Source organism: Rhinopithecus roxellana, chromosome 20 (assembly GCF_007565055.1).
Source record: "Rhinopithecus roxellana isolate Shanxi Qingling chromosome 20, ASM756505v1, whole genome shotgun sequence".
Taxonomy (NCBI): Eukaryota; Metazoa; Chordata; class Mammalia; order Primates; family Cercopithecidae; genus Rhinopithecus; species Rhinopithecus roxellana.
Genome location: NC_044568.1, coordinates 25,671,555 through 25,698,362, shown reverse-complemented (window position 1 = coordinate 25,698,362; position 26,808 = coordinate 25,671,555). Strand labels below are relative to the sequence as shown.

The 26,808-nt window shown below is 47.8% G+C and overlaps 1 protein-coding gene and 1 non-coding gene across 9 annotated transcripts in view; one reads left to right on the top strand and one right to left on the bottom strand.

The window, feature by feature from the left end:
- The window catches only part of PRMT7 (protein arginine methyltransferase 7), a 48,043-nt gene that overhangs the window by 6,386 nt on the left and 14,849 nt on the right, over positions 1-26,808 (bottom strand). For 4 of the 8 annotated variants that reach the window (XM_030924663.1, XM_010355045.2, XM_030924656.1 and 1 more), the window contains 9 exons: positions 23,396-23,504; positions 14,491-14,603; positions 12,536-12,777; positions 12,125-12,305; positions 6,256-6,383; positions 5,778-5,913; positions 4,789-4,872; positions 4,407-4,454; positions 3,669-3,758 (listed from right to left, as the gene is read on the bottom strand). In XM_030924663.1, coding sequence (XP_030780523.1) covers positions 3,669-3,758; positions 4,407-4,454; positions 4,789-4,872; positions 5,778-5,913; positions 6,256-6,383; positions 12,125-12,305; positions 12,536-12,777; positions 14,491-14,603; positions 23,396-23,504 — 1,131 coding nt within the window. Of the gene's footprint in view, positions 1-3,668; positions 3,759-4,406; positions 4,455-4,788; positions 4,873-5,777; positions 5,914-6,255; positions 6,384-12,124; positions 12,306-12,535; positions 12,778-14,490; positions 14,604-23,395; positions 23,505-24,339; positions 24,470-26,808 lie in introns of all 8 variants that reach the window. The other 4 variants (XM_030924657.1, XM_030924659.1, XM_030924658.1 and 1 more) reach the window with 3 other exon arrangements.
- Positions 23,040-23,182, top strand: LOC115895388. Its single transcript, XR_004055585.1, has one exon. It is a non-coding gene; the product is annotated as a U4 spliceosomal RNA (small nuclear RNA).

Below are 26,808 nucleotides of genomic sequence, written 5' to 3'. Positions count from 1 at the left end.
CCGCCCTCCCTCAGTCACTCACTCATTCAGTCACTCATTCCCTCCCTCCCTCCCTCCTCAGTCCCTCTCTCCCTCAGTCAAAAAGCAAGGCAGCAAGGCGCTCTGTACCTGCCCTGGAGGCTTTAAAGAATACAACCAGATATGAGTCCCCTGCTCAGGAGAGCAGAGTGGAAGAGGGAAGCAGACAAAGTGCAGCTGACCCCATGTGACAGAAAAAGCAAGGAAGGGGGTCATGGTGGGACCCCAGAAATAAATGTGCCAGAGGGGGCTTCCGGAGTGGCATCCTGTCAACCCTCACTGGACACTTTATCTCAGGACTTACTCCGTCTCCCTCCCCAGGCTCTGAGCACCACAAGAGCAGGGACTGGCGGCCCAGCATCCCCAACAGTGGGCCAGTGCCATGACCAGATGTTCTGTGAACAATTTGTGAGTAAATGAACAAACGCATGGCAAGGAGCCTGAACGGCCAAGGGAGGAGCAGCAGGGGCAAGAGTGAGGCCAGGAGACAGCAAGATCCCCCAAGGTGAGGGTGTGGAGCTGGACAGGAGCCAGGACAGGATAAGGGGCTGGACTCATCCCGGAGGCGGCAGCGGCGGGGGTGGTGGGTGTCACTAAAAGCTTTCATGAGGGGTTCAAAATCAGAAGGAATGTGATTTAGAAGATCCTGCTGAGGACCATGAAGTGTGGAAGGGAATCTGTAGGTGCTCGGGACGGAGGCGACCTGGGAGAGTGCAGAAACAGTCCAGGCAAGAAATGGAGACTGCAGGGTGGGAGGGGTGGGAGGAGAGGAAGGGGTGGCAGAGGGTGAGGCAGCTGACCCCAGGCAGACCCAAGCAAACAGGCACCAAAGTGGGGCCAGTCAGAGATGATGGAGATGCAGCGGGAAATGCTGGGAGACAGAAAGGGCTGCCCTGAGTGCTTCCTGGCCTCTCCCCACCACAGCATCAGGAACAAGACAAGAACACCCACTCCCACCACTCCAATTCAACATGACCCGGTCTACCGGTACACCACACAATGGCTTTCAGAATCATCTCCTATGCCCTCATCTATGAGGGAGAAAAAGGGTGACTTGTGGATGAATATTTATAGCAGCATTACTCACAACAGCCTCAAAGTAGGAGCCACCCAAATGTCCATCAGCTGATGAACAGATAAATAACAGGTTCTATCCACACAATGGAATCTTATTGAGCAAGAAAGAGAAATGAGGTATTGATTCAGGCTACGACATGGATAAGCCCTGAAAACATGAAGCCATATGAGAGGCCAGCCACGGAAGACCACACACTGTCTGATTCCATTCACACGAGATGCCCAGAATGGGCAAGCTAAAGACAGAAAGGAGGAGAGCAGGTGCCCTGGGCTGGGGGACTGCAGACAAATGGTGCGTGACTGCCAATGGGTAACGAAAGGGTTCTTAAACTGATGTGGCGATGGTTACACAACCTTATGAATACACAAAAATCACTGAGTGAATCGTAAGGTATGTGAATTATATCTCAATAAAACTGTTATTTTTAAAATGGGCAAAAGGCTTGAATAGACATTTCACCAAGCAAGACATAAGCACACGAAATGATGCTCACCATCATCAGTCATTAGGCAAATACAAATTAAAACTATGCGGAGACATCACCACACTCCCACTAAAATGGTTATGCTGAAACAAGCCAATGCCAAGTGCTGGTGAGGATCTGAGAACCTGGACCCTCAGATGTTACCGATGGGGATGTCAAATGGACAGCCACTTCGAACAACAGTTCAGCAGCTGCTTAAAAAGTTGACCATAACTACCACACGACCCAGCAATCCACACCAAGGCATCTGCGTAAGAGAACTGAGGACCCATATCCTCACTAAGACCGGTGAACCCATGTTCACAGAAGCCTTATTCAAAGTGGCCAGAAACTGGACACAATCCAACTGTCGATAAGCAGGTGAATGGACAGCCACACCGCGGAAGGTTATGCAGCCTTAAAAGAGAACGAAATGGGTGAACCTCAAAGACATTATGCTCAGTGAAAGGAGGCAGACTCGCAAGACCACACACTGCGTACCTCACTTTTCAGCAAAGCCAGAAGAGGCACACACTGGAGACAGAAACCAGACCAGTGGCTGCCAGGCCTGGGGCATGAGCATGCTGACTATCAACAGGCTCCCGGGAATTTGGGAGGTAACAGAAATGTTCTCTTTTCATTCCAATTTTTTTTTAGAGACAAGATATCACTCTGTCAGCCACGATGTAGTGCTCTGCCATAAGAATGGCTCACTGCAGCCTCCAACTCCTGGGCTCAGGCGATCATCCCACCTCACCCGCCTCAGCCTCCTGGGACTACAGGCACATGCCACCACTCTGGGTTAATTTTTCTTTTTTTTTCTTTTTTCTTTTTTTTACAGAGACAGGGTCTCCCTATGTTGCCCAGATTGGTCTTGAACTCCTGGGTCCAAGCGATCCTCCCACCTTGGCCTCCCAAAGTTCTGGGATTACAGGCATGTGCCACCATGCCTGGCCTGGAAATGTTCTAAATGAGACTGGGTGATGGTTGTTTAACTCCATACATTTACTTAAAAAATCACTGAACTGTATACTTGAAATGCATTAATTTTGTGGTATGTCAACTACATCTCAATAAACCTGTTATTTAAAAAAAAGACTGGCAGGAAGGATGAAAGATGACAGCTCTGCTTTAGATGAGTCTGGTTTGTGGGACATCCAAGGAAAAGTGACAGGGTAGCAGCTGGACATGAGATTTGAATCCAAAACTGCAACGAGGGAAGGCCGGCTCTGATGGTCACTGACTCACACATGAGAAGGAACAGGATTACCAGAGAGGATGCAGTAGGGGGAAGCGGGGGACACGGGGAGACTGCCACAGAGCAGCGCGAGGGAAGGACAGTCAGGAAGGTGAGTGGAAAGAGACTTCCCCAGCACAGGAAGAAGTCCCAGGTCACAAGGACAAGCGGCTAGAGTAGATGAAGCCTGCAGGGAGACCATGGGAGTAACGACGAGGTTGCTGGTAGAAGCAGTTTCAGGGCCTGGAAGCCTGACTGCAGCAGGAAGCCGTGGACGGGGACTGAAGACAGGAGTGCAGTGGAGAGGAAAGGACACGCTCTGCTCCTAGGAAAGCTAAGAGAGAGGCTCTGTCCTGACCTGAAGGAGCAGAGATGAGGGTGAGCTAAGAGCAGTACAGCCAGGTGTGGTGGCTCACGCCTGTAATCCCAGCACTTTGGGATGCTGAGGCTGGCAGATCGCATGAGCCCAGGAGTTTAAGATCAGCCTGGGCCACATAATGAAACCCTGACTCTACAAAAAATACAAAGATTAGCCGGGCGTAATGGCATATGCCTATAGTCCCAGCTTCTCGGGAGAGGTGGGAGGATCGCTTGAGGCTGGAAGGTCGAGGCTGCAGTGAGCCAAGATCGTGCCACTGCACTCCAGCCTGGGCGATAGTGCGAGACCCCGTTTTCCAAAAAAAAAGAGCAGTGCAACCATCTGCTCACCAGGCAGCTCCATGAAAGCCTCGACAGTGGGAGCTCCTAGGAGGTAAGGTTACGTGGAGGACCCACTGTGAGACCCCAAGGATGGGGTGGGGCCTGGGCTACCTCAGTGCCGTGCTGCCTACCCTAACACAGCCCAGCGCGGCCAAAAGGCTCCCGCTACTCACCTTTCTGTCCTTCAGGTCCTCACTTGTTAATAATTCCGGCCGTTTTTCTATGAGGTTAATTTTATCTTCCAAGTGGTTAGCCTTGAAGATCTTAGAAAGAAAGCCATAAAATTACTGTATTCATACTATTGTTTTTGTCAGGAAAAAAAATCTCTCAAAGTTGCATTCTCCGCTTTGAATTTTCTGGCAAATAGTTCTGGAGCACCACTTTTATCTGCTTTGTGGAAATTCTCTCCTTGGGGGGCATCCTATAGACCACGGATGAGATCAGGAGCAGAATGTGATGAAAGCAGAAGAAATTTCTCCCGCCAGCGCACACCAGGACTCAGTGCGGGCCTGTAGTTCTGGTGAAGGGGGTTCCCCTTTGGAGAGGAAATGAAACCAGTTACTGGCCAGGGAGAGAAATGGCATCTCCCATCAGGCTGTGAGCACTGGCTCCCTCGGCACGGATGTCCCAGAAACACACCCTACACTCAGTTCTACGGCAACAGGAGCTTTATGTGAAGTGAGGAGAAAAGCCTCAACTTCAGACACAAAAAAACAAAGCAGAGTGCAAATGCCTGCCTCTATTTCAGTGACAGCCCCCAAGGCCTTCGGCTGCTCTCCAGGCAGCAGCCAAGACAACACAGGGGTGCAAGTGAGCTGCTACTCCTTCGTTCCCCCGGGCCAATGCCACTTCAAAGCCATCAACCCAGATCCCACAGGTCCTCTCCTATTGCAGCAACAATTCTCACTTACTTTTCTCAACAGTTTGTGAGAAGCTGCTGAGCTCTCGACTGTAAATACCTAAAGGGAACACCACGCTATTAGTTGTAAGATATTCACTTAACAGAGAAGAAATTAAAGATTAAAATGCGACAAGACCATCCCAAGGCAGAGGACACACCTGAACAACCCTCCCTGCACTCATTCCCTCCCTGGGGCAGTCTGAGCACCAGCTCAGCAGCCTGACGCCTGCCTGCACACACAGGCAATAAACCCCAGCCCCTGACCCGAGCATGCTGCACCCACGACAGTGGCCCTTGCAAACAGCCTTGAACACAGAATTGTGCACCCGGACCACACAACGCCCTAACTCACGAGCCCACCTCAGGAGGCTGACAAGGGTGCACGTCTGTACCTGCTCCACCCCCAGGTGATGGGCCAGCACGGAGAGCAGGCTGCCATCGCTGACACACAGGCACACGCTGTCTGGCTTCAGCACCTGCGGGGAACGGGCAACCTCAGCACAGGGCTTCCTCCAGTTTGCCAGAAGATTCCTGCTGGCAAGCTGTCAGAAATGTTTCCCTTCTCACCCCACTTGCCCAGACCTTGGACCATGCCCCTGCATCCTCATGCAGTAACCACCCCCAGCCTCAAACACGCCCGCCTCGCTCACGTCTCCCCACTTGTCCCCACTGTCAGAAAAGACACTCCTCAACCCAGCCTAGAGGCCCCACTGAAGGCCTGCCCCACGTGCAGGCCACCTCCCAGTCCATGACAACAGGCTTCTTCCCTGTCTGGTGACAGCACGGACAGCTAAGAGCCTCCAAGGCTCGAGGGTTCACAACTGACTCCCCAAAGGCAGGGATGCCTTTCTGGGTGACAGATTCCTGAGAGAAACTCCGGATGGCTTGGATCCTCCCCCATCCTCCAGAATGCACACGTGCACACTTATTTCTGTACACACCCCCAAGGGCCTCAAGAGACCCTCCCTCTAAGCCCCATCTGTAATCCCCAGGCCGAGTCCTGCAGGGAGCAAAGATTTTCAGGCAGGGGAGTCACATGATCAGATCTACACTTTAGAAAATTGGAGAAATGTAGTAACACATGAAAAGAGGAGAGGGGTGGCCGAATCCACTGCGACCACCCACAGTAACGACTGTGCCTGACAAGGCGAAGGCGTCCAGCAGGAGCCCAGCCAGAGGCTCTCCCAGTACAGCAGAGAGTAGCCCCAGGCTCTCCAGCATTCTGCTGCAGTGCCCACCCCAGAAGGCGCTCGCTGAAGCCATTCAGAGACAAGAGGACACAGGAAAGAAACTTAGCAAATCATAAGCAGAGTGCTGGGGCTCATGGACAAACTTCTTTTTCCCTTATCCCCCACAACCAGCCAAGGGGCTGGACACTTACGGTGCTCAGAGCCTGGATGTATCGATCAGTTCTGTCCTGATCATTGATCTCTCCAAACCGAGGCCGGTTCCAGAGCAGGTGAGCCTGGCAGTCGCACACGGGGCGCATCTGGTGGACTCTCTCATTCTTTTCAGGACTAGGCCAGGAGATTAACAAACAGACATGGGCTGTGAGCGCCTCCATAGGTCTCTAGAGGGCAGGAATCTGGACACTGGTCTCCAGTAGGCATGAGAGGTTACAGCACCCGCTAATTCCAGACTTTTCCTACGCATCTGCTCTAAACAGATTCCAGCAACCCAGGACAGCCTCTCCTGGGCACACCCGAATGGGCACTGACACACTGGTCACAAATCTTTGTTCTTATATTATTCTGTCCAGACACAAATCAACCCACTGGCGCCTCCAGAGCGTCTGTAAATGGGGAATTTACATACAAGTTTCAGAGGCTCATCCTCCACCCCAACGAGGCTCAGCGCACCTGGTCCTCTGCAGGCTGTACCACACGCAGTAGTCATCATGGTGGGCTACCAGGCAGAGCGCTGAGCCCTGCACCACAGGCTCCTCTTGTGGCAGGAAGTACACACACTGCATCCAGTGGTCCCGCCACTGAAACAGGGAACAGAGTCAGCTGTCAACATGCTGCAGCATGAGCAAATCCAGGAGCCAAATGCCAGAGAACTGCGAGTTTTCAGGCATCCACAATGTAGACTGCAGCTGGCTACTGTGGCCAAGGAGATAAAGAAACAAACTCTAAACTCAGAGGCCAGTGGCCCAAAACTTTGTGGGAACCCTGCTGGCTTTAGGAAGACATAATGTGGCCAAGGGCAGCAATCTGCCAGAGTGGCTCAGGGGAAGGGACAAGTGCAGGCTCCAGTCCCCATCCCATCAGAGGAGCACCAAAGCTCTCTCTTCAACATGCAGGGCTGTGCCAAATGTTTCATTTGAAGGAAAAAACAATGGTTTAAACCTCGTGGTTTGAGGGGAACCTTTTCGGAATAGTCCCATGGCACACACTCCAAAGGCTTTAACATACTCGGAATTTACAGCACAGTCAAATGCAATGCACTACACCTAACTGGATCGTAGACTGAGGAAACAAAAGCTATCAAGGACTTTTGGAGACAGAGAAATTTTATTTTGAACCATATGTTAGATGATACTATGGAACCACTGTTTTTCTTAGGTGTGATCATGTGGTTCGTTTATGTTGCAGACTGTTTTCATTCTTGGGAGATATGTGTTGAGGTATTTAAAAGTAAAGTGTCAGATGTCTGCAACTTATTTTCAAATGATTTTGCAAAAAACTGCACGAGCGTGTGCGTGTGCATTGGGTGTGCGTGTGTGTGTCTGTGTGCGTGTGCATGTGTGTGTGCATGTGTGTGTGTCTGTGTGTGTAGAGATGCAGGGAGAGGCAGAAGACAAAGACAAAGCAGGTGTGGCAAACGTTAACTGGTAAATTTAAATTAATAAAGGGACTATCAGTGTTCATTTTCACTTATTCTGTAGATTGATAATTTTTCAAAATAAAAAATTGGGAAAATACAAAAAGGTTTTGGCTTATTCTTTGAATTAAAGTATTTAAATAACCGAAGATTCTAAATTGCGAAACATGGTTGACAATGATCCAGAGTCAATTTTTAATAGGCTGTGCTAGTCCTTACTACAAAGCCCACATACAGGATTTTATCCTAAGAAAACCCAAACAAAAAAAAAAAAAAAAAAAAAGAAAAGAGTTATATTCCCATAAAAATGCAAATCACAGAATTATTTATACCAGCAAAAACTGGAACCCACGCAAATGGCCAGGGCTCAGAACGGGATATAAGCCCTTGTGCAGAATACGGACAGACATCTTAAACGCTGCTGCTGAAGGCCTGGAACAGAGAGGAGCACCGACCACGCCCACGCATTTGGAGAGGGACCAAAGAAAGGGAGCTATTTTGAGTGAAAGGGAGGACCATGAGTGATATTTTTATTTTATATAATGAGGTTTATTTCTCTCATAATTGTTAAGCTTCTTTTTGAAAAAGGAAGAACTGTCCTAAAAAGTAGATGCCAGCTGGACACGGTGGTTCACGCCTGTAAATCCAACAATTTGGGAGGCCAAGACTGGCGAATCGCTTGAGGCCAGGCATATGGGACCAGCCTGGGTAACATACCAGTGACCCCTATTTCGACAAAAAACACAAAATTAGCCAGACATGGTGGCACATGCCTGTAGTCCCAGCTACTCAGGAGGCTGAGGTGGGAGGATCGCTTGTGCCCAGGAGTTGACAGCTGCAGTGAGCTAAGAGGTGCCACTACAATCCAACCTGAGCAATAAAGACCCTGTCTCTAACGAACAAAAACAGGAGATGCCTGGCTCAACTCTGATGAGACAACTGCCCGCTCATTCCGTCACCTTCAGGAACTAAGAAAAACTTTGCCCTGTGGGACTCCAAGAGCACAGGTAAGGAATGTGCCCACCTGCCTGGTCTTGAATTTAACAAAAAGGCAGCGAATGACATTCCCACACATTTAAGACGCCTACTTGAACATAAAAACTAGAAAATGAAAATCTGACCAGATATGTTCTGGAAAAATAAACAGTAACAGGAATAATACAGGTTCTTTTAAACCTTTTATTCATTCCCACACTATGCAAATGTATGTGAAGAAGACAGGAGAACTCTTTCCCAACCCCTCCTAGGGTCCCATGGCACTGCACTGTCATCATATCCTTCCCATGTTCCCACCACAGGGACTTCCTAGGTCCTAACGCCGAACAGCTGGTGACAGAACCCACTGTGCCAAGGTGGGACAGGCTAAATATACTTAGGATCAAAGCAGTTTGATGAATTCATGAGGGAGGTTCATTAGCAGCTTTCAATTTCCAATCCAAAAGTCAACGCTGGTAGAGAAACAACACAAGACCCATAGTCAAGAGACCAGGGGCAGGACCCATTCTACTGCTCCTGGACACAAGGCCCTGCTCTAATCCCTGGAGCCTGCTGGGTCCCGGGTTGGCTACGGTTGTGGTTACCTGGTTTGTCTACTAAGAGGATTCAAGGAGAAAAAATACATAGTAGTGCTCTGAAGACATGCAAATTAAAAGTACTAACTTTTTTTTTTTTTTTTTGAGACGGAGTTTCGCTCTTGTTGCCCAGGCTGGAGTGCAATGGTGCAGTCTCGGCTCACTGCAACCTCCACCTCCCGGGTTCAAGCGATTCTCCTGCCTCAGCCTCCCAAGTAGCTGGGATTACAGGTGCCTGTCACCATGCCCAACTAATTTTTTTGTATTTTTAGTACAGACGGGGTTTCACCATGTTGGCCAGACTGGTCTTGAACTCCTGACCTCAGATGATCCACCCGCCTTGGCCTCCCAAAGTGCTGGGATTACAGGAGCAAGCCACCGGCCAAAAGTCCTAACATTTTAACACTATTCTTATGCTAATTCTGCAACACAGTCTTAGGAAGAATGTGGTGCAATGCCAATCTCAACTCTGTGGGTGAATTCAGAGTGACACACACACACAGCCTGCAGAGGGAAGCTGGCACGGCTGGCTGGACACACACCCACCCGGGGCCAGGCACCTGGAAGGTGGAGGGGAGGCTAAGAAGCTCACATACTTCTAAAGCTCACATACTTCTTAGTCTCACATGCTGCTGTCGGTACGGATACGCTGATTGACAGCAATCCCCCAGCAGTCACGACCCTTCGGCCTACACAGTAATTCTGGGAATGGAGTAGGGGAAGCTGCTAAAGCCTTCCAGGAAGTCAATGTTATGGCCACCTAGAACCAGCAGGTGAGCATTTAAAACAAAGCCAGTGGTTAAGGCCAGGCAGGCTGGACCATGAACAAAGGATGGTGCCTAAGGTGCTCCTGGGTAGAGACAGGTTCTATTTCTTGGCCCTGAAACCAAAACTGCCTTTGCAAAACACAGTGAGAGAATTACGACAGTGAAAGAGATCTCAACTTACCAACCCCATCTCGCTTTAACGTCTAAACTGCCCTTAATCATTCCTGGGTCTGGGCCAAGCTAACTTTGGGAGACATTTGGTTAATAGTTTATTTTTTATTCGTCTCACTCTGCCACCCAGGTTTGAGTGCAGTGGCATGATCTCAGCTCACTTCAACCTCCCATCTCATGGGTTCAAGCAATTCTCCTGCCTCAGCCTCCTGAGTAGCTGGGATTATAGGCATGCACCATCACATCCGGCTAATTTTTGTATTTTTAGTAGAAGTGGGGTTTCTCCATGTTGGTCAGGATGGTCTCAAACTCCTGACCTCAAATGATCCAACCATCTGGGCCTCCCAAAGTGTTGGGATTACCAGCGTCAGCCACCGAGCCCAGTCGATTAATATTTTAAATGATAACCGCCCTTCCCCAAAATTAAACTTAAACTTAATGAAAGATCATCAGGTTACGAGGATGAGAGGAGGCTGAATTCTGCTAGGGTGAAGCCATTATTAGGTCATAAGATCTGCAACCTTCCCTGACTCCTCCTGCAGATACCACCACCCTTGTAGAACCTAAGATTGACCCTTTGAAATGTCTTTTTGGGTTTTTACATTTCTGTCTGATGACTCCACCCAGAAGTGGACTCCCTGGCCTTCCAAACTATCCTTGAAAAATCCTAGCCTGGGCCAGGCGCGGTGGCTCACACCTGTAATCCCAGGACCTTGGGAGGCCAGGGGAGTGGATCACCTGAGGTCAGGAGTTTGAGACCAGCCTGGCCAACATGGAGAAACCCCATCTCTACTAAAAATACAAAATTAGGCAGGCGTGGTGGCGCATGCCTGTAATCCCACCTACTTGGGAGGCTGAGGCAAGAGAATTGCTTGAACCCAGGAGGTGGAGGTTGCAGTGAGCTATCGCGCCACTGCACTCCAGCCTGGGCAACAAGAACGAAACTCCGTCTCAAAACGAACAAAAAACTCTAGCCTGTGAATTTTCAGGGAGACTGATTTGAGCAATAACTCTGTCTTCCACGTGGTGTGGCTGGCTTTATATCAGTTAAACTCTTTATTGCAAAGCCATGGTGTCAGCGAATTGGTTTTGTCTAGCAGTGGGTGGGAAGAACCCATTAGGCAATTACGACAAACCTTTCCCACTTTCTTTTCCTCTGAGTGTGACAGTGAGGGAGGGTGGATGGGGGTGTAAATAACACAAGCACATAACAGAAAATTCAAAAGATACACAAGGACACATAGTGAAAAATGTTTCCTTTCCACCCCTAACCTCCAGTCCCCATTCCCAGATGCAGTCAGTTTTACCAATTTCTGGGAATTCTTCCAAAGATATCCTTATATGTACACCAGACAACTATCCACTCATAAACACACATATTCCTATTTTTACTAACACCAGTGCTGCCACATGACACACCATTCTGCACCTTTATTTTTGTGTCAGGTAATAATCCACCCTGAAGCTTGCCCCCACATCAGTGCACAGAGAGCTACCTCACCCACTAAAAGGATAACGGACTTGATCCCTGCTAGTGGCCTTTAGGTTGGCCTTTTTCTACTAAACCAGGGCTGGACACAACTATTCTGCACAGACGCAAATCCAGCCACAGCCCCACATCTGGAAGCAGCATTGCTTTCTACCCGAGACATTCTGATGACTCGCTTTCCTGCTTTTTCCCTGAGCTTCACCAACAGTGTGCTTGCAAACTGTTTAAACTTTATTCACTAATAGGTGAAAATGATATATCATTGCAGTTGAAAGTTGCATTTCTCTCTTTTTTTAGAGACAGGGTCTCATCTATTGCCCAGGCTGGAGTGCAGTAATGCAATCACGACTCACTGCAGCCTCGACTTTCTGGGTTCAAGCAATCCTCCTGTCTCAGTCTCCTGAGAGGCTGGGAGCACAGGTGCTGTGAACAGCTAATACTGCATTTCTCTTATTATGAGGGAGAGTGGGCAACTATCCCCGTCATCTGTATTTCCTTTTCTGTCTTTCATGTCCTCTGCCTACTTTCTATCGGGGTGGAGAAAGTAGATTTCGAGGCCACAGAAGGTGAGGCTGTAGTTCTCTATTCCAAGCTGATGGGAGCCCCCTGGGATGACTCAGGGGATGAGCGGTGGTCATCTAAGGAGAGCTGCATCATGATGAGGGGGACAGGAAAGCCACCTTCTCTGTTGCCCACTGTGTCCAAGGGTGCTGACCATGAGCTCACCCTGGAAAGGCTACCTCACTATAGCTAGCCTTTGCTTGTGTTTTAAAAACTTTTGTCTTTGATTCTGACACAGTCCTCCTGTCTCTAAATTCTCATGGGTCTAAGGTTCAACTGCTACTTTCCCATGAACAGCAGTGAACAAGTTTCCTGACAGGGCACATGCTCGGCTGCTGCCTCTTACCTGCATCTCCTCTGGGTCTGAGTGTGCCCAGAAGGGGGCCGTGGTGCACCTGATCTTCCCCTCAGGGTCCATTTCAATGTCCCACCACGAGAGAACCACCTGAGCTCGGCCAGATGTCAGAGGTTCAAATTGCCTGCTATGGCAGGCTGCTGAGCTACTGACTTGCTTGCTGAAGTCTATGCTGAGGAATAATATTCAAGAATGTAAGCAGAGTTTAACCTCACCCTCACACACTCCCATTTTTTAAGCTTTTACAGTGACCTCACTGGCAATGACATTTGGCTGCAAAGACTCTTGCCTTCGAGGCAGGTGATAGCAGCTAGGTTTCCTTCCCACGCAAAAAGAACTTCCTAAGACCAAACTTCCATCAAATGTCTTAAAGTGCCATCACCTATGGTGGCTCCTTGGTACCTGAACATGGGCAGCACATCGCTGAGGACTGTAAAGTCGGCTGGTGACACCTGGTTCAGCTGAATGTCACAGACAGAGGGTGCGCCAGGGCAGTTCTCCAGGTCCACAGGAGGGACGATAACCTGCTCTCCGAGGCTGGTCTGCACGCGGATGGGAAACAGCTTGTTCCACGACCACATCCTCCTGGACTCCACCAGCTGTGCATAGACGGTGGCTCTGTGGGGCACGGCCTCACAATTTTCCTAAGTTTATATTAAAAAAAAAACCAAACAAAAATCAGGTGCTCAGAACCACAGTAATCCCCACTGATCAAAAGAGGTTTATTCCTTAACATGAGGTTGGTTCAGTAATGTCCAACACCTTATACTATTAGGATAGTGAACTGTTTTCAGCCCTATGCCCTTGGAAAAGGGGAAAAAAAAAGGCACTAGATTTCAAAAAGAATACACACTGTGCCTAAAATGACTTATGTCAGCTAAGTTCCTGGCTACCTGGCACTCTTAAATGCTTCAAGTCCTGCTGCTGGCCAGTGATCCTGGCTCTGGGCTCAGCATCCCTTCAGTGCCGCTCTTGCCCAGCACCAAAACAAGAGCCTCCTTTGGCAAAGCCCTATGGACCATGGTGCCCACTCAGCTGCCCAGCCTTCTGGCGCCGCTGGGCATTGCTGCGCACTCAGCCCCCAGGCTGCGGCTCCGGCTCCTTGTCCAGCTTTCCTCCTAGCTCATGCAACCACTCCACATCCTCCATGCACCAGGCAACAGGGATCCGACAAGAACACACTCACAGCTGCTACCCACGTGGCTTTCACCACCATGACACCACTAGCCTCTTGGACCAAATGATTCTGTTGTGGCGGTTGTTCCGGACATGGTAAAAGGTTAGCAGCACAAATGGCCTCCCCGCGAGGCGTCTCCCAACCTTGCTCTGGTAGAGAAATGCCACTGTAACTGGACTCGCTCCCGCCTCATTCCCCAGGCTGTGCTTCCTTTGCCCCACCTCACAAGGGGACTCCCTGGTCCAGACCTTCTCCCTCCATACTCTCCAGAGTGACCTCAACCACACCCTCTTCACTGACTAAATCCATGCATCTCTGGGCCTCTTGGGCCTCTCTACTTGGCTGACCTTTAGAGAGCTCAAACTGTCTAAACCAGAAGAATCGCCCTCACCACTTTCCAACCTTCCCAAGGCTACCCCTCTTCCTGTGCTCCGAGGTGCCCAAACCCTGGCATCAATACCTCCTACACCTAAGGGACCACCAACTCCTGGGACCACCTATCAGGCCCTTGGCTGAGGCCCACTGCACCACAGCGTCTGGACGACTCCACAGCCTTTTAATCCACCCGCAACCTCCAGCCCTATACCCCAAATGCCCTGCACATGTCTGCCTGCATAAATCTGCTATCAATCCTCTGCTTTAAATCCTCCTACGACGCCACCCCACCTTCTAGATGACAGCTACCCTCTGGGCATGGCCCCCAAGCCCCGCTCCATCTAGCCCCTGCCCAGTTCTCTAACCTCAGTTGCTAAGCCCATCTCTCCTGCCTCCCACACAGCACAAAATCCAAAGCAGGCTCCGGAGCCACCACACCGATTCAGTCTCACGTCTAGCGCATGCTGCTCTCTCTCCTCTACCAGAAATATTCCATCTGCCAGGCCAACACCTGATCACTTCTCAGGATTGACAGCTCAAGCATCGCCTTCCTGAGAATATTTGCTGAACTGAACTGAATTTGAAAATAGTTTCTGGCTTTTCAACTCTAACCTATTAAGATTTGGCATTCAAGGGACACGAAAGTCACAAGTGAGGAGAACCACAGCTCCCCAGGAATAGAGGGGTGTCCCAGGTGCATGAGAGGTGCTGACGGCTTGGACTGTGTGGAGCACGGTGCATGAGTGAGTGCTGTGTGAGCTGGCTGAGACCACAGACACGTCTGAGGGAGCCCTCTGTCCACTACCTCTACAAGATGCCTGTGTGCGTGCTCATAGGAGGGCAGCGCCCCCTCCCCGATCAGCTCTGTGTCAAACAACTCTGTGACCAGGATGTTGGCACGGCACGGCATGTCACCCTCTGAAAAACATAAGAAAACAGATTCGGACATAAGCAACAGACTAGGAAAAATATTTACAGCAAACATGGGAAAAATAAGTGGTTAAGGGGTCACCACACTAAAAGCACATACACATGCTGAGGTATTCAGAAGCGTCAAGATGTCTGCGACTGATTTGCCAATGGTTCAGCAAAAAAAAAAAAAAATCCGTATGTAAAATGTATGACAAAATGCTAACTGCTAAATCTAGGGTAAGGGATCATGGGTGTTTACTGTACCGCTCTTTCAACTATTCTGTATGTTTAATATTGGGAGGGAGACCTGAAAAAAATGATAAGAAAACTATCAATACCCAATGGACTTCTTGAGCTCAGGAGTTTGCAATCACCCTGGGCAACATGACAAAACCCCATTTCCACAAAAGACACAAAAATTGGCCAGGTGCAGTGGCTCACACCTGTAATCCTAGCACTTTGGGAGGCCAAGGCAGGAGGATCACTTGAGGTCAGGAGTTCAAGACCAGTTTGGCCATCATGGCGAAACTCCATCTCTACCAAAAATACAAAAATTAGCCAGGTGTGGTGGCGCACGCCACCCCAGCTACCCGGGAGGCTAAGGCATAAGAATCACTTGAACCTGGGAGGCAGAGGTTGCAGTGAGCCAAGATTGTGCCACTGTACTTCAGCCTGGGCGACAGAGTAAGACTCTGTCTCAAAGAAAAAAAAAAAGAAAAAAATACACACCCAAAAAGAAACCAGGTAAAAATATAAACATACAATTCAAAACAGAAATCAAACATATGGAAATTTTTTCATCCCTATTAGCAATTAGAGAGATATAAATTAACAATTAAACTGTTAACCACTAAATTAGAAAAATTATTTGAAAAGCAAAAACCGGCCGGGCGCGGTGGCTCAAGCCTGTAATCCCAGCACTTTGGGAGGCCGAGACGGGCGGATCACAAGGTCAGGAGATCAAGACCATCCTGGCTAACACGGTGAAACCCTGTCTCTACTAAAAACTACAAAAAACTAGCCGGGAGAGGTGGCAGGCGCCTGTAGTCCCAGCTACTCAGGAGGCTGAGGCAGGAGAATGGCATGAACCCGGGAGGCGGAGCTTGCAGTGAGCTGAGATCCGGCCACTGCACTCCAGCCCGGGCGACAGAGCGAGACTCCGTTTCAAAAAAAAAAAAAAAGAAAAAAAGAAAAGCAAAAACCAAATGCTGGTACTTCAAATACTTTTAGGTTGCAGGGAGACGGAGGGAAAGCCAAAGCAAGACAGCAAGGTTCTTTGATGATCTTCCAGCTCCTGTGAGTTCAGCTCTGGCAGCCAAAATTGAGATCCATGACTTAGAATCCCCGGATCACTATGGTAAATCCCCTTAATGAACTTAGCGCCTTGTCACCAATCTCTTAAATAACAGTTGTTTTAGGACAGTAGGATTTTAGAGGAGGGTAGGATTTGGGAGGGTTAACTGTTTTCTAAATCTCAGTAACGTACCGCTACTTCTACAATTATAATTTTCAATGAGCCAAGAGCCAAAACAGACTTTGGAAGGGGCTATTCATCAGGGAGAATTAACTGTAAACACTTTTAATGCCTCATGAATTATAATCTGACAAAGCCCACTCATCTCCCCTGAACAGAGCACAAGTCTTACAGATGACACAAGGAAAAGAGATACATGAAAGCAGTTGACGGGGGCCAGGCGCAGTGGCTCCCGCCTGTAATCCCAGCACTTTGGGAGGTCGAGATGGGCAGATCACCTGAGGTCAGAAGTTTGAAACCAGCCTGGCCAACATGGTGAAACGTTGTCTCTACTAAAAATACAAAAATTAACCAGGCGTGGTGATGGGTGCCTGTAATCCTAGCTACTTGAGAGGCTGAGGCAGGAGAATCACTTCAACCCGGGAGGTAGAGGTTGCGGTAAGCCGAGATTGCGCCATTGCACTCTAATCTGGGCCACAGTGAGACTCTATTTCAAAAAAAAAAAAAAAAGAAAGGAGCTGATAGAAGAGCACAACAGAGACAGTGTGAACCTCGAGCTCGAGGCTGGAGCCTGGCCTGGATCTCACTTCCTATCCCTGAGCCCTTAGTTCTGACCATCAGTTGCCTCATCAGTAAAATGGGTGAATGGGCTCTGTCTCATGTGGTGGTAGTTGGGATGATGAAGATAAAAAAAAAACATGCACACTTCCTATGAAGCTCACCTGTGCTCCATGACAGTATCAGTGGAGCTTAAGAAAAAACTTCTGTCTTCTGCCAGAAACCACCCTCCCGAGAAGCCTTGCCCATCCTCTCTGATGTCATGCCAAACTCCAACTGGAATACACTGTCCAAAACTCATCCAACCCACCCCACCTAACACACCTGCTCCTCCCTCCAGGGTTTCTGCCTCAATGAATGAGTCACATAGTCCAGGAACCTGGGCATCATTTACTAGCTCCAGGACAGCAGGACCGCAGACTGCCTGTCCACTACTGTACCCCAGGGCCCACAACAAGGTCTAGTGCCCCGTAAGTCAACACACACTAGATACATTCTTGATTTCTGTCACCCTACAACCCACTGATCACCTACTCTGCCAATTTTATCTCCTAAATGTTTAAACCAATTATATAACTTAAAATGCTTTACAGTCCAAATTGTTTCATTAAAATAAAAATCAAGAACCAGGCACAGTGACTCACACCTGTAATTCCAGCAGTTTGAGAGGCCAAGGTGGGCGGATCACTGAGGCCAGGAGTTTGATACCAGCCTGGCCAATGTGGTGAAACCTTGTCTCTACTAAAAATACAAAAATTAGCCAGGTGTGGTAGCACACGCCTGTAGTCCCAGCTACTCAGGAGGCTGAGGCATGAGAATTGTCTGAACCCAGGAGGCAGAAGCTGTACTGAGCTCAGACTGCCCCACCATACTCCATCTTGGGCAATACAGTGAGACTGTCTCAAGAAGCGGGTAGCCACCCCAGGAGCTTCCTAAGCCCTTACCAAATGAACGAAACAGACGGATGAACACACGCTGCTCCTGGGTTGGCTCTCCGCAAGCCTCAGCACGTAATCCAGCTCTGGGGAACAGGACACTTCAGATGCCACTTTTTAAAAGGGCTGAGAGCAGAACCTTGGAAAGCACACATTTGGAGCAGAAAGAAAGCAACACAGGAGAACCAAGATGAAGAGATGTCACTAAGGTCCAGGGAGAGTTTCAAGAAGGAAGGAATGGCAGAAGTACCAAAGCCACAGTGGTTAGAGAGGAAAAGCAGAGGAAAGGCCACCCAACCTGGCAATGAGGAAGTCACTTATCACGCTACAGGATCGGAAACAAAGTCACATTTACAAGGGATTATGGATGAAGCACGACTGACGATCTACTCACTTAACAAAATATAACTGAACTCCTTTACATGACAGGCCCTGAGCAAATAACGGAATGGAATAGTTAATACAACCCACGCAGCGCATGACCTCAGGATGCCTCAGCTGGGTGGGGATACAAACATTAAATACATAACTACATAATGATTTAATGATTGCAGTGGTAAGTGCTATGAAGAAAAAGTATTAAGAAATTGGCCAGGCGTGGTGGTTCACGCCTGTAATCCCAGCATTTTGGGAGGCTGAAGCAGGTGGATTGCTTGAGGTCAGGAGTTCAAGACCAGCCTGGCCAACACAGTGAAACCCCATCTCTACTAAAAATACAAAAATTAGCCGGGTGGTGGTGCATGCCTGTAATATCAGCTACTTAGGAGGCTGAGGTGGAAGGATCACTTGAATCCAGGAGGTGGAGGTTGCAGTGAGCCGAGGTCATGCCACTGTACTCCAGCCTAGGCAACAGAGCCACTCCGTCTAAAGAAAAAAAATTTTTTTTAAAGTAAGAAATCACATGTGGGGTCTGGCCTAAGCTGAGGTGCGTGTGAACAATGCTGCCTGGAGGCAGAGTCAGCACACTGCACAGCCAACCTTGCTGTCAAAATGGATGGATTTTCAAGAATAAATGACCTCAGCAGATGCAGTGGCTCCCATCTGTAATCCCAGCACTTTGGGAGGCTGAGGCAGGAGGACTGCTCGAAGCCTGGTGTTCAAGACCAGCCTGGGCAACAAAGCGAGACCTAGTTTTTTTCTTTCCTTTTTTTTGAGACAGAGTTTTGCTCTTGTTGCCCAGGCTGGAGTGCCATAGCGCAATCTCGGCTCACCGCAACCTTTGCCTCCCAGGTTCAAGCAATTCTCCTGCCTCAGCCTCCCGAGTAGCTGGGATTACAGGCATGCGCCACCAAGCCTGGCTAATTTTGTATTTTTAGTAGAGACAGAGTTGGTCAGGCTGGTTGCAAACTCCCAACCTCAGGAGATCTGCCTGCCTCGGCCTCTCAAAGTGCTGGGATTACAGGCATGAGCCACCACACCCAGCCACAAGACTTAGTTTCTAATAAAAATTTAAAAAAAAACAAAAAAATTAGTTGGGTGTAGTGGCGCCTGCCTGTGGTCCCAGCTACGCAGGAGAATCACTTGAGCCCAGGAAGTCGAGGCTGCAGTGAGCTGTGTTCACAGCACCACACTCCAGCCCAGGCAACAAAGTGAGACTGTCTCAAAAAAATATAAATCAATCTCCACTCTTGCCATAGTGGAGTAAGTGGGATCAGGCTTACCCTCTTGCTGTTATCAACTAGAAAACTGGGCAAAATGTAAGAAACAAGTGTTTTCAGATGTTGAGCAAGAGGCAACACAGTTTGCTCCCTAAGAACGGAAACAAACCAAGTAACCTTTACCCTGCTCTGGCTATCAGCCAGGAGACTCTTTCCAGACCACAGTACAGGGTAAGAGGTCATGCAGAGCACGGCAGTCTTGCTGAGTTAAACAGACAGGAAATAAGTTCAGGGAATGGAAGCAGCTGGAACTTGCCAGGCAGAGAATCAGAGAGGAAGTTACACAGAAAAAAAGCCTTCAGAATGCTGCACAGGGTTCCTCTAGGGTCTGTGTTAATACATTCACATACACAGAGGGTAATACTCTGTAAAGCCGAGCAAAGGGTGCATGAGCGTTAAGTTAACAATCTCCAGAACTCTCAGAGGCCTGGGAAACATTCAAGTTCTGATCAGTCAGACAACGGAATCCCTGCTGCACACCTAGGAGCTCTCAGGAGACACCCCAGAAAGGTTGCAGTAACTATCTGGCTAAAAAGTCTTAGAGCAGTGGTTCTCAACAGGTGACAATTTTACACACTCAAGACCAAGGAAGACATGTGACAATCTGGAGACATCTTTAGTTGGCAAGAATGGTGGGAGGAGGGAGTGCTACTGACATACACTGGGAAGAGGCCAGGGATGCTGCAAACAACCTACAATAATGCAAAGGACAGGGTCCACAACAAATAATTATCAAAATGTCACTTAGTTGGAGAATGCCAAAATATCACAACACTATTGTTGAAAAGGCCTAACTTAAAGCTACTCTAACCCTGCCCAAAGAAAGCTTAAACAAGCCCTGAAAGGATCAATCTGAACTGCAAGTAACCCAACTGCACGCCAAAGTTTAAAAACCAAAAACAACAAAGTCTAGCACTCAACAATGGGGAAATCCCAATAGCCACAGCATCCAAACAAAAATGATTAGACATGTAAAGAAGGAAAATGTGACCCAGAACAGGGATAAAAATGAGTCAAGAGAACAAACCCAGAAAAAACAAAGATGGTGGGAACAGAAGATAAGGATGTTCAAAAAGCTAAAATAAATGTGCTTACAGGAAACTATGAATATGAGAAAAAATGGAAGTTATGAAAAATAATCAAGTGGAACTTTCAGAGATAAAAAATACAATATCAAAAATGACACCAGGGCCAGGCGTGGTGGCTCAAGCCTGTAATCCCAGCACTTTGGGAGGCCGAGACGGGCGGATCACGAGGTCAGGAGATCAAGACCATCCTGGCTAACACGGTGAAACCCCGTCTCTACTAAAAAATACAAAAAACTAGCTGGGCGAGGTGGCGGGCGCCTGTAGTCCCAGCTACTCGGGAGGCTGAGGCAGGAGAATGGCGTGAACCCGGGAGGCGGAGCCTGCAGTGAGCTGAGATCTGGCCACTGCACTCCAGCCTGGGCGACAGAGCGAGACTCCTTCTCAAAAAAAAAAAAAAAAAAAAAGACCAGGCACAGCAGCTCACACCTGTAATCCTAGGACTTTGGAAGGTGGGAGAATTGCTTGAGCCCAGGAGTTTGAGACCAGCTTAGACAACAAACTGAGATCCCATCTCTACCAAAAAAATTTTTTTTAGGTTAGCCAGGCATGGTGGCATGAGCCTGTGGTCCCAGCTACACAGGAGGCTGAAGCAGGAGGACTGTTTGAGCCCAGGAGGTCAAGGCTGCAATGAGCTGTGCTCACACCTCTGCATTCCAGCCTGGGGCACAGGTCAAGACCCTGTCTCCAGAAAAAAAAAAAGAAAGAGAAATGAAGAGTTTACTAGATATACTTAACATTAATAGCATATTAGACACTGCAAAAAAAAGATCAGTGAATCTAAAGACCTATCCAAGAAATCCCTGTCCATCAACAGGTGGGGGGATAAACAAGCTATGGTTCATCTATCTAATAGAGTGCTGCTCGGTAATACAAAAGAACGAACCCCCAAGACACGAACGGTGTGGAAGAGCCTTATCAGCATCACGCTGTATAAAAGAGAGCACACACAGAAGAGTCCACACTTCTATGATTCCACTTCCTTGAAATCCTAGAGAAGCAAATCTAATCTACAATGAAGAAGTCTATGAGTGGATGCCTAGGACCAGGATATGGGGGGACTGACTAGAAAGGGTCATGAAGAATCTCTTTGAGCACGATGGAGATATTCTATTACCTTAATCATGGTGGTGGTGGTTACAAGTGTGTTTATATTTGTCAAAACTCATCAAACTAATGAAAATGGATATTCATTTAATGTAAATCATACTTCAATAATGTTGATTGTAAATGGAATGACTTGTAAACTTGTTTGTATGTTTTAAAGATAAAAAAGGCCAGGCGCGGTGGTTCACATCTGTAATCCCAGCACTTTCAGAGGCCAAGGCAGGCGGGTCACCTGAGGTCAGGAGTTCGAGACTAGCCTGGCCAACATGGTGAAACCTCGTCTCCACTAAAAATACAAAAATTAGCCAGGCATGGTGGTATATCCCAGCTACTCGGGAGGCCGAGGCAGGAGAATCAATCGCCTGAACATGGGAGGCAGAGGTTGTAGTGAGCTGAGATCCTGCCATTGCACTCCAGCCTGGACAACAAGAGTGAGACTCTGTCTCAAATAAATACATAAGATAGTATCCACTTCTTTTGTATATGTTTCAGATTCTCCATTAAAAAAAAAAATTGTTAAATGGGAGAATGATGTTGACCTTAGGTAGAAGCTTCAATTCAGAATGATACTGCATTCTTCAACCGTGGTGAAAAAGGCACAGTGGTGCACACCTGTAGTCCCAGGTACTTGCGTGGCTGAGATGGGAGGATCACTTTAGCATAAGAGTTAGAGTTCAGCCTGAGCAACATAGTAAGACCCTATCGCCACAAAAAATTAGAAAAAACCCATGGTGTTATGCATAACTTCACCACAGAAGTTTTTCCTTTGCAAATCTTTCAACTATGTTTTCTAAGTGTCAGTGGCATGTGAAATTTTCAACGACTGAAACAAAGTTCTAGACTATAAAAAATATTCTGGGCTGGGCGTGGTGGCTCAAGCCTGTAATCCCAGCACTTTGGGAGGCCGAGACGGGCGGATCACGAGGTCAGGAGATTGAGACCATCCTGGCTAACACGGTGAAACCCCGTCTCTACTAAAAATACAAAAAAAAACTAGCCGGACGAGGTGGCGGGCACCTGTAGTCCCAGCTACTTGGGAGGCTGAGGCAGGTGAATGGCGTGAACCCGGGAGGCAGAGCTTGCAGTGAGCCGAGATCGCGCCACTGCACCTCCAGCCTGGGCGGCAGAGCGAGACTCCGTCTCAAAAAAAAAAAAAAAAAAATTCTGGGGGCCAGGCATGGTGACTCACGCCTGTAATCGCAGCACTTTGGGAGGCCAAGGCAGATGGATAACTTAAGGTCAGTAGTTAGAGACCAGCCTGGCCAACATGGTGAAACCCTGTCTCTACTAAAAATACAAAAATTAACCAGGCATGGTGGCAGGCACCTGTAATCCCAGCTACCTGGGAGGCTAAGGCAGGAGAATCACTTGAACCTGGGAGGTGGAGGATGCAGTGAGCCAAGATTGCACCACTGCAACGTAGCCTGGGTGACACAGTGAGATTCCGTCTCAAAAAAAAAAAAAAATATATATATATATAATACATATATATGTGTGTGTGTATGTGTACATATATATATTCTGGAAACCTTAAGAGACAATGTAATACAGGAAAATCGTTCATGTTGTATGCAGAGGCAGGATGTCAGAATTAAGTACTCTCTACCTGATGAAACTCAGAGTTGAGCCTTGCACAGTGGCAGTATCATAGCCAATGAGGTTTATCCAAGGCATGATTATTGGTAGTTGAAACTCTAGAGTTGAGCCCCATAAGAATTCCAACTTGCTTAAAGCAAATGCAGGCTTTGTTTGCGTCTCCACAGATGGACCTGACTAGCTCTAGTCTACTCCTTGCTGACTAGTTTTAACTAGCAGGAAAATAAACATCAAGAGAAACCAAGTCCTTATTGAAGGGAGCTCCACACAGAGAGGCCCCATTTCTATGCTATGACCTGGATTTGTTCCAGGTAACTGGAATAACGCTTTTCTTCTCTCACACAAGGGCAAGCAAAGCTTTCAACACAGGATGTGTAGATCTCACCTGGACCTACAGTCACCTCGGTGGAATGCTTGTTGATAACCATAATCTTATCTCTAAAGCCATTTTTCTCCACAATCTCCGCAGCAGCAGCAGCCATAGGCTTGAAAACCTAGAAAACAGAGCCAAAACTCAAGGAAAAGTGAGCAATAAATTAAACAGTAGTCTGACCTTTAAGGTGAGCAAGCTATTGCTTGAGTCTGGTCCTAAGATATGTAACTTAAATACTTTACTCTCCAAATATGCATCATGAAAAAGGGCTGAGATTCAGCTGGCTTTAACTTGTGGTTAGGGCCTCCCATTCCGTGCCAGGCACAGCGGGGTTGCCGGGGATCCCGAGGCGGCTGTACTACTTAGCAAGAGCAGTAGGTGTCAGTGCCACACCAAGGGGACGCCAAAAAGCCAGGAAAGGGACTTGCCTTGTAAACCTGGGAGACGTGCTGTGCCCTCCAGAGGAGAGCAAGACTGCAGGTGTGAGGAAGCAGGTCATCCTCTAGGCTCAAAATTGTCCCAAATCCCCACTGTTGGCAGAACACAGCCTACATTTTTTTACGGCACAGCAGTGCCTCTTGTCCATGGGGGATATATTTTAAGACCCTTGGTGGATGCTTGAAACCTCAGATAGTACTGACCCCTATATATATATATATATATATTTTTTTTTTTTTTTGGCTATGCATACACACATACTGTTCCGTGGTGGGCAGCTCTATGCAAACCTACCCCAAGAGGTCATGGGAGCTGAGAGTTTGAGACTGGCAAATCCAGCTTCTCAGAAAGACACATTTTATAGGAATGTACAAACATAAGCCTTGTCTCGGGCAGTGAGACACTGGGCCCCCACACTGTTATGGCTCAGACGCAGGACTTACATACCACAGCAAATCTGACTAAGGGCAGGATTTATGGCAAGTATGTATTTATGATAACATCAAAGTTGTTCTGACCTGAGGGCAGGATTTACATCAAAGTGCATGAGAGCGGAAATTTTAGAGGCATTCCTGAAGCTGGGGTTGGTCAGAAGTCAGCGTGGAGGATTAGCATTCATGGTGGAACTGCTCCAGCCTCCAAGCTTACCTATGACCAGGTTTAATTTAAAAATTAGGCACAATAAGAGATTAATAACAATAACTAAAAATATAACAATTATGTAATAATACTCAGAATGGCACACAATTTACAACTTACAAATAATTTCTGGAATTTTCCATTTAATTTTCTTTTTTTGAGAAGGGTCTCACTCTGTTGTCCAGGCTGGAGTGCAGTGGCATGATCACAGTTCACTGCAGCTTCCACCTCCCAGGCTCAAGCAATTTCCCACCTCAACCTGGGATTACAGGTATAGACCACCATGCCCAGCAACTTTTTGTAGAGGCAAGGTTTCACCATATTGCCCAGGCTGGTCTCCAACTCTGGGACTCAAGGGTTCCACCTGTTTCAGCCACCCAAAGTGCTGGGATTGCAGGCTGAGCCACCGCATCTGGCTCCATTTAATATTTTTGGACCTCAGTTGACCACAGATAACTGAAATCATGAAAAGTGAAACCATAGATAAGGAGGAACTACTGCTTTGGAGGCCCTCCCTTACCTTCCCAGCCTTCCTTCCCCTTTCCCCCAACAACCAACGCTCCAGCCACACTGACCTCATGATCACTAGGCAAGCCTGAGCCTTCCCCGTCCCAGCCCCACCTGCCAAATCAAACCCCACTTCCCAGGGCAGCATGAATCCCCAGTACAGAAATCTTTCCTGAACTCTTCGTCTCCCTGAACATAAATAAGCACCTCCAACTCTTTGTTTTCAATTTATCCAGTTTAGATTCCACAGCCCCAAGAGCTCTAGCACGTAAAACAAACAGACTCACATGTGGCCCCTCACATGGAGTGGAAACAACAAAACGATAACGAGACTGATCCTGGTAAGATTTTCATGTTTTCAAAATCCTTTTCTGTATTTCCCACATTTTCTACCTTGAATACCTACGTTTTTGACTACAATCGAGGGACAAATGCTGTATCCTTTCGTAGAGAGTACAAGTACATACGTGAGCAGCTCCAGTTTCGCAACTGATTAGCATGCGGTACTTACATGGAACACACACATACGTTCTGCCAGAGAAATCTTCATCATCTATTTCAAATCATTTCTAGGATTTGCCTTGATGTTTTTAGATGTGGTTTGAGGGCCTTAAACCCTAGTTCTCACCAATCACTTTGCCTCCACCCTGACAATATCCAAAGCCAGTGTCGTCCCTCATCCCTGCTGCCTTCTGACTCATCAGTCACCTCTCCCTGAACCTGCAGGCTGGTACCTTCACACCTCCTTCTCCTCAGCCGCTCGGGATCTCACCCAAAACACTACCAGGAGTGGACACTAAAGATGACTTCCCGACAGCCACTCTGTGTCCTCCCTCTCCCCTGAAATCAGGTGAGGGTGCAGCGTAGGGAACTGACCTTTGCAGTGGTGCACTTGTCTGAGCTAAGAGTAACTGAATCCCTCTTGCCAGAGATGAGTTAAGAAATGAGATTTAACCTCATTCTAGCCGACGGTACCCAAGGAGAGGTTTGCTATAATAGAAATTCCTGGGAAAGTTATTCTTCCTTTTAAAAAAGAAACAAGGCAAGGCGCCGTGGTTTACACCTGTAATCCCAGCACTTTGGGAGGCCAAGGCGGGAGGATCATCTGAGGTCACGGGTTCAAGATCAGCCTGGCCAACATGGTGAAACCCTATCTCTACTAAAAATACAAAAATTAGCCAGGTGCAGTGGTGCACACCTGTAATCCCAGCTATTTGGGAGGCTGAGACAAAAGAACTGCTTGAACCCAGGAGGCAGAGGTTGCAGTGAGTAGAGATCACGCCACTAAAAAGAAAGCAAAAAACTACTCTACCTTGTTTAAATCACTGTGATTTTGAGGCTTTATTTCCAACTCAATCACTACATGAATCCAGTTTTGTAGGGAAAGTATTTATATACACGCTCCCTGCCTGTCCCAAAAACTTAGAAGAATATACATCAAAATGTTAATGGTACTTAACTTTGAGTCAACATACTATTTTTATTTGGTATTTACCAACTGTCCTACAATAATATGCATTATTTGAGAAGAATAACGTTTAATTTTTAATTTTGTTTGGTTTTTAATTTTTCTCGCTCTGTGGGCTTAAGCTGTTTCACGTTTTATTAAAGAGATGACAAATTGGTAAACATGAGAGCTGGCTCTGCAGGGACATTCAAGGTAGTGGTCCTCAATCTTGCCGCACATTCCAAAGTCCCAAGGCTCAGGCCTCACCCCAGAAAAGTTAAATCAAAATCTGTTAGGGGTGGGGACTAGGCATAAGATTGTTTTGTTTTGTTTTGAGATGGAGTCTCACTCTGTCACCCAGGCTGGAGTGCAGTGGCACGATCTCGGCTCACTG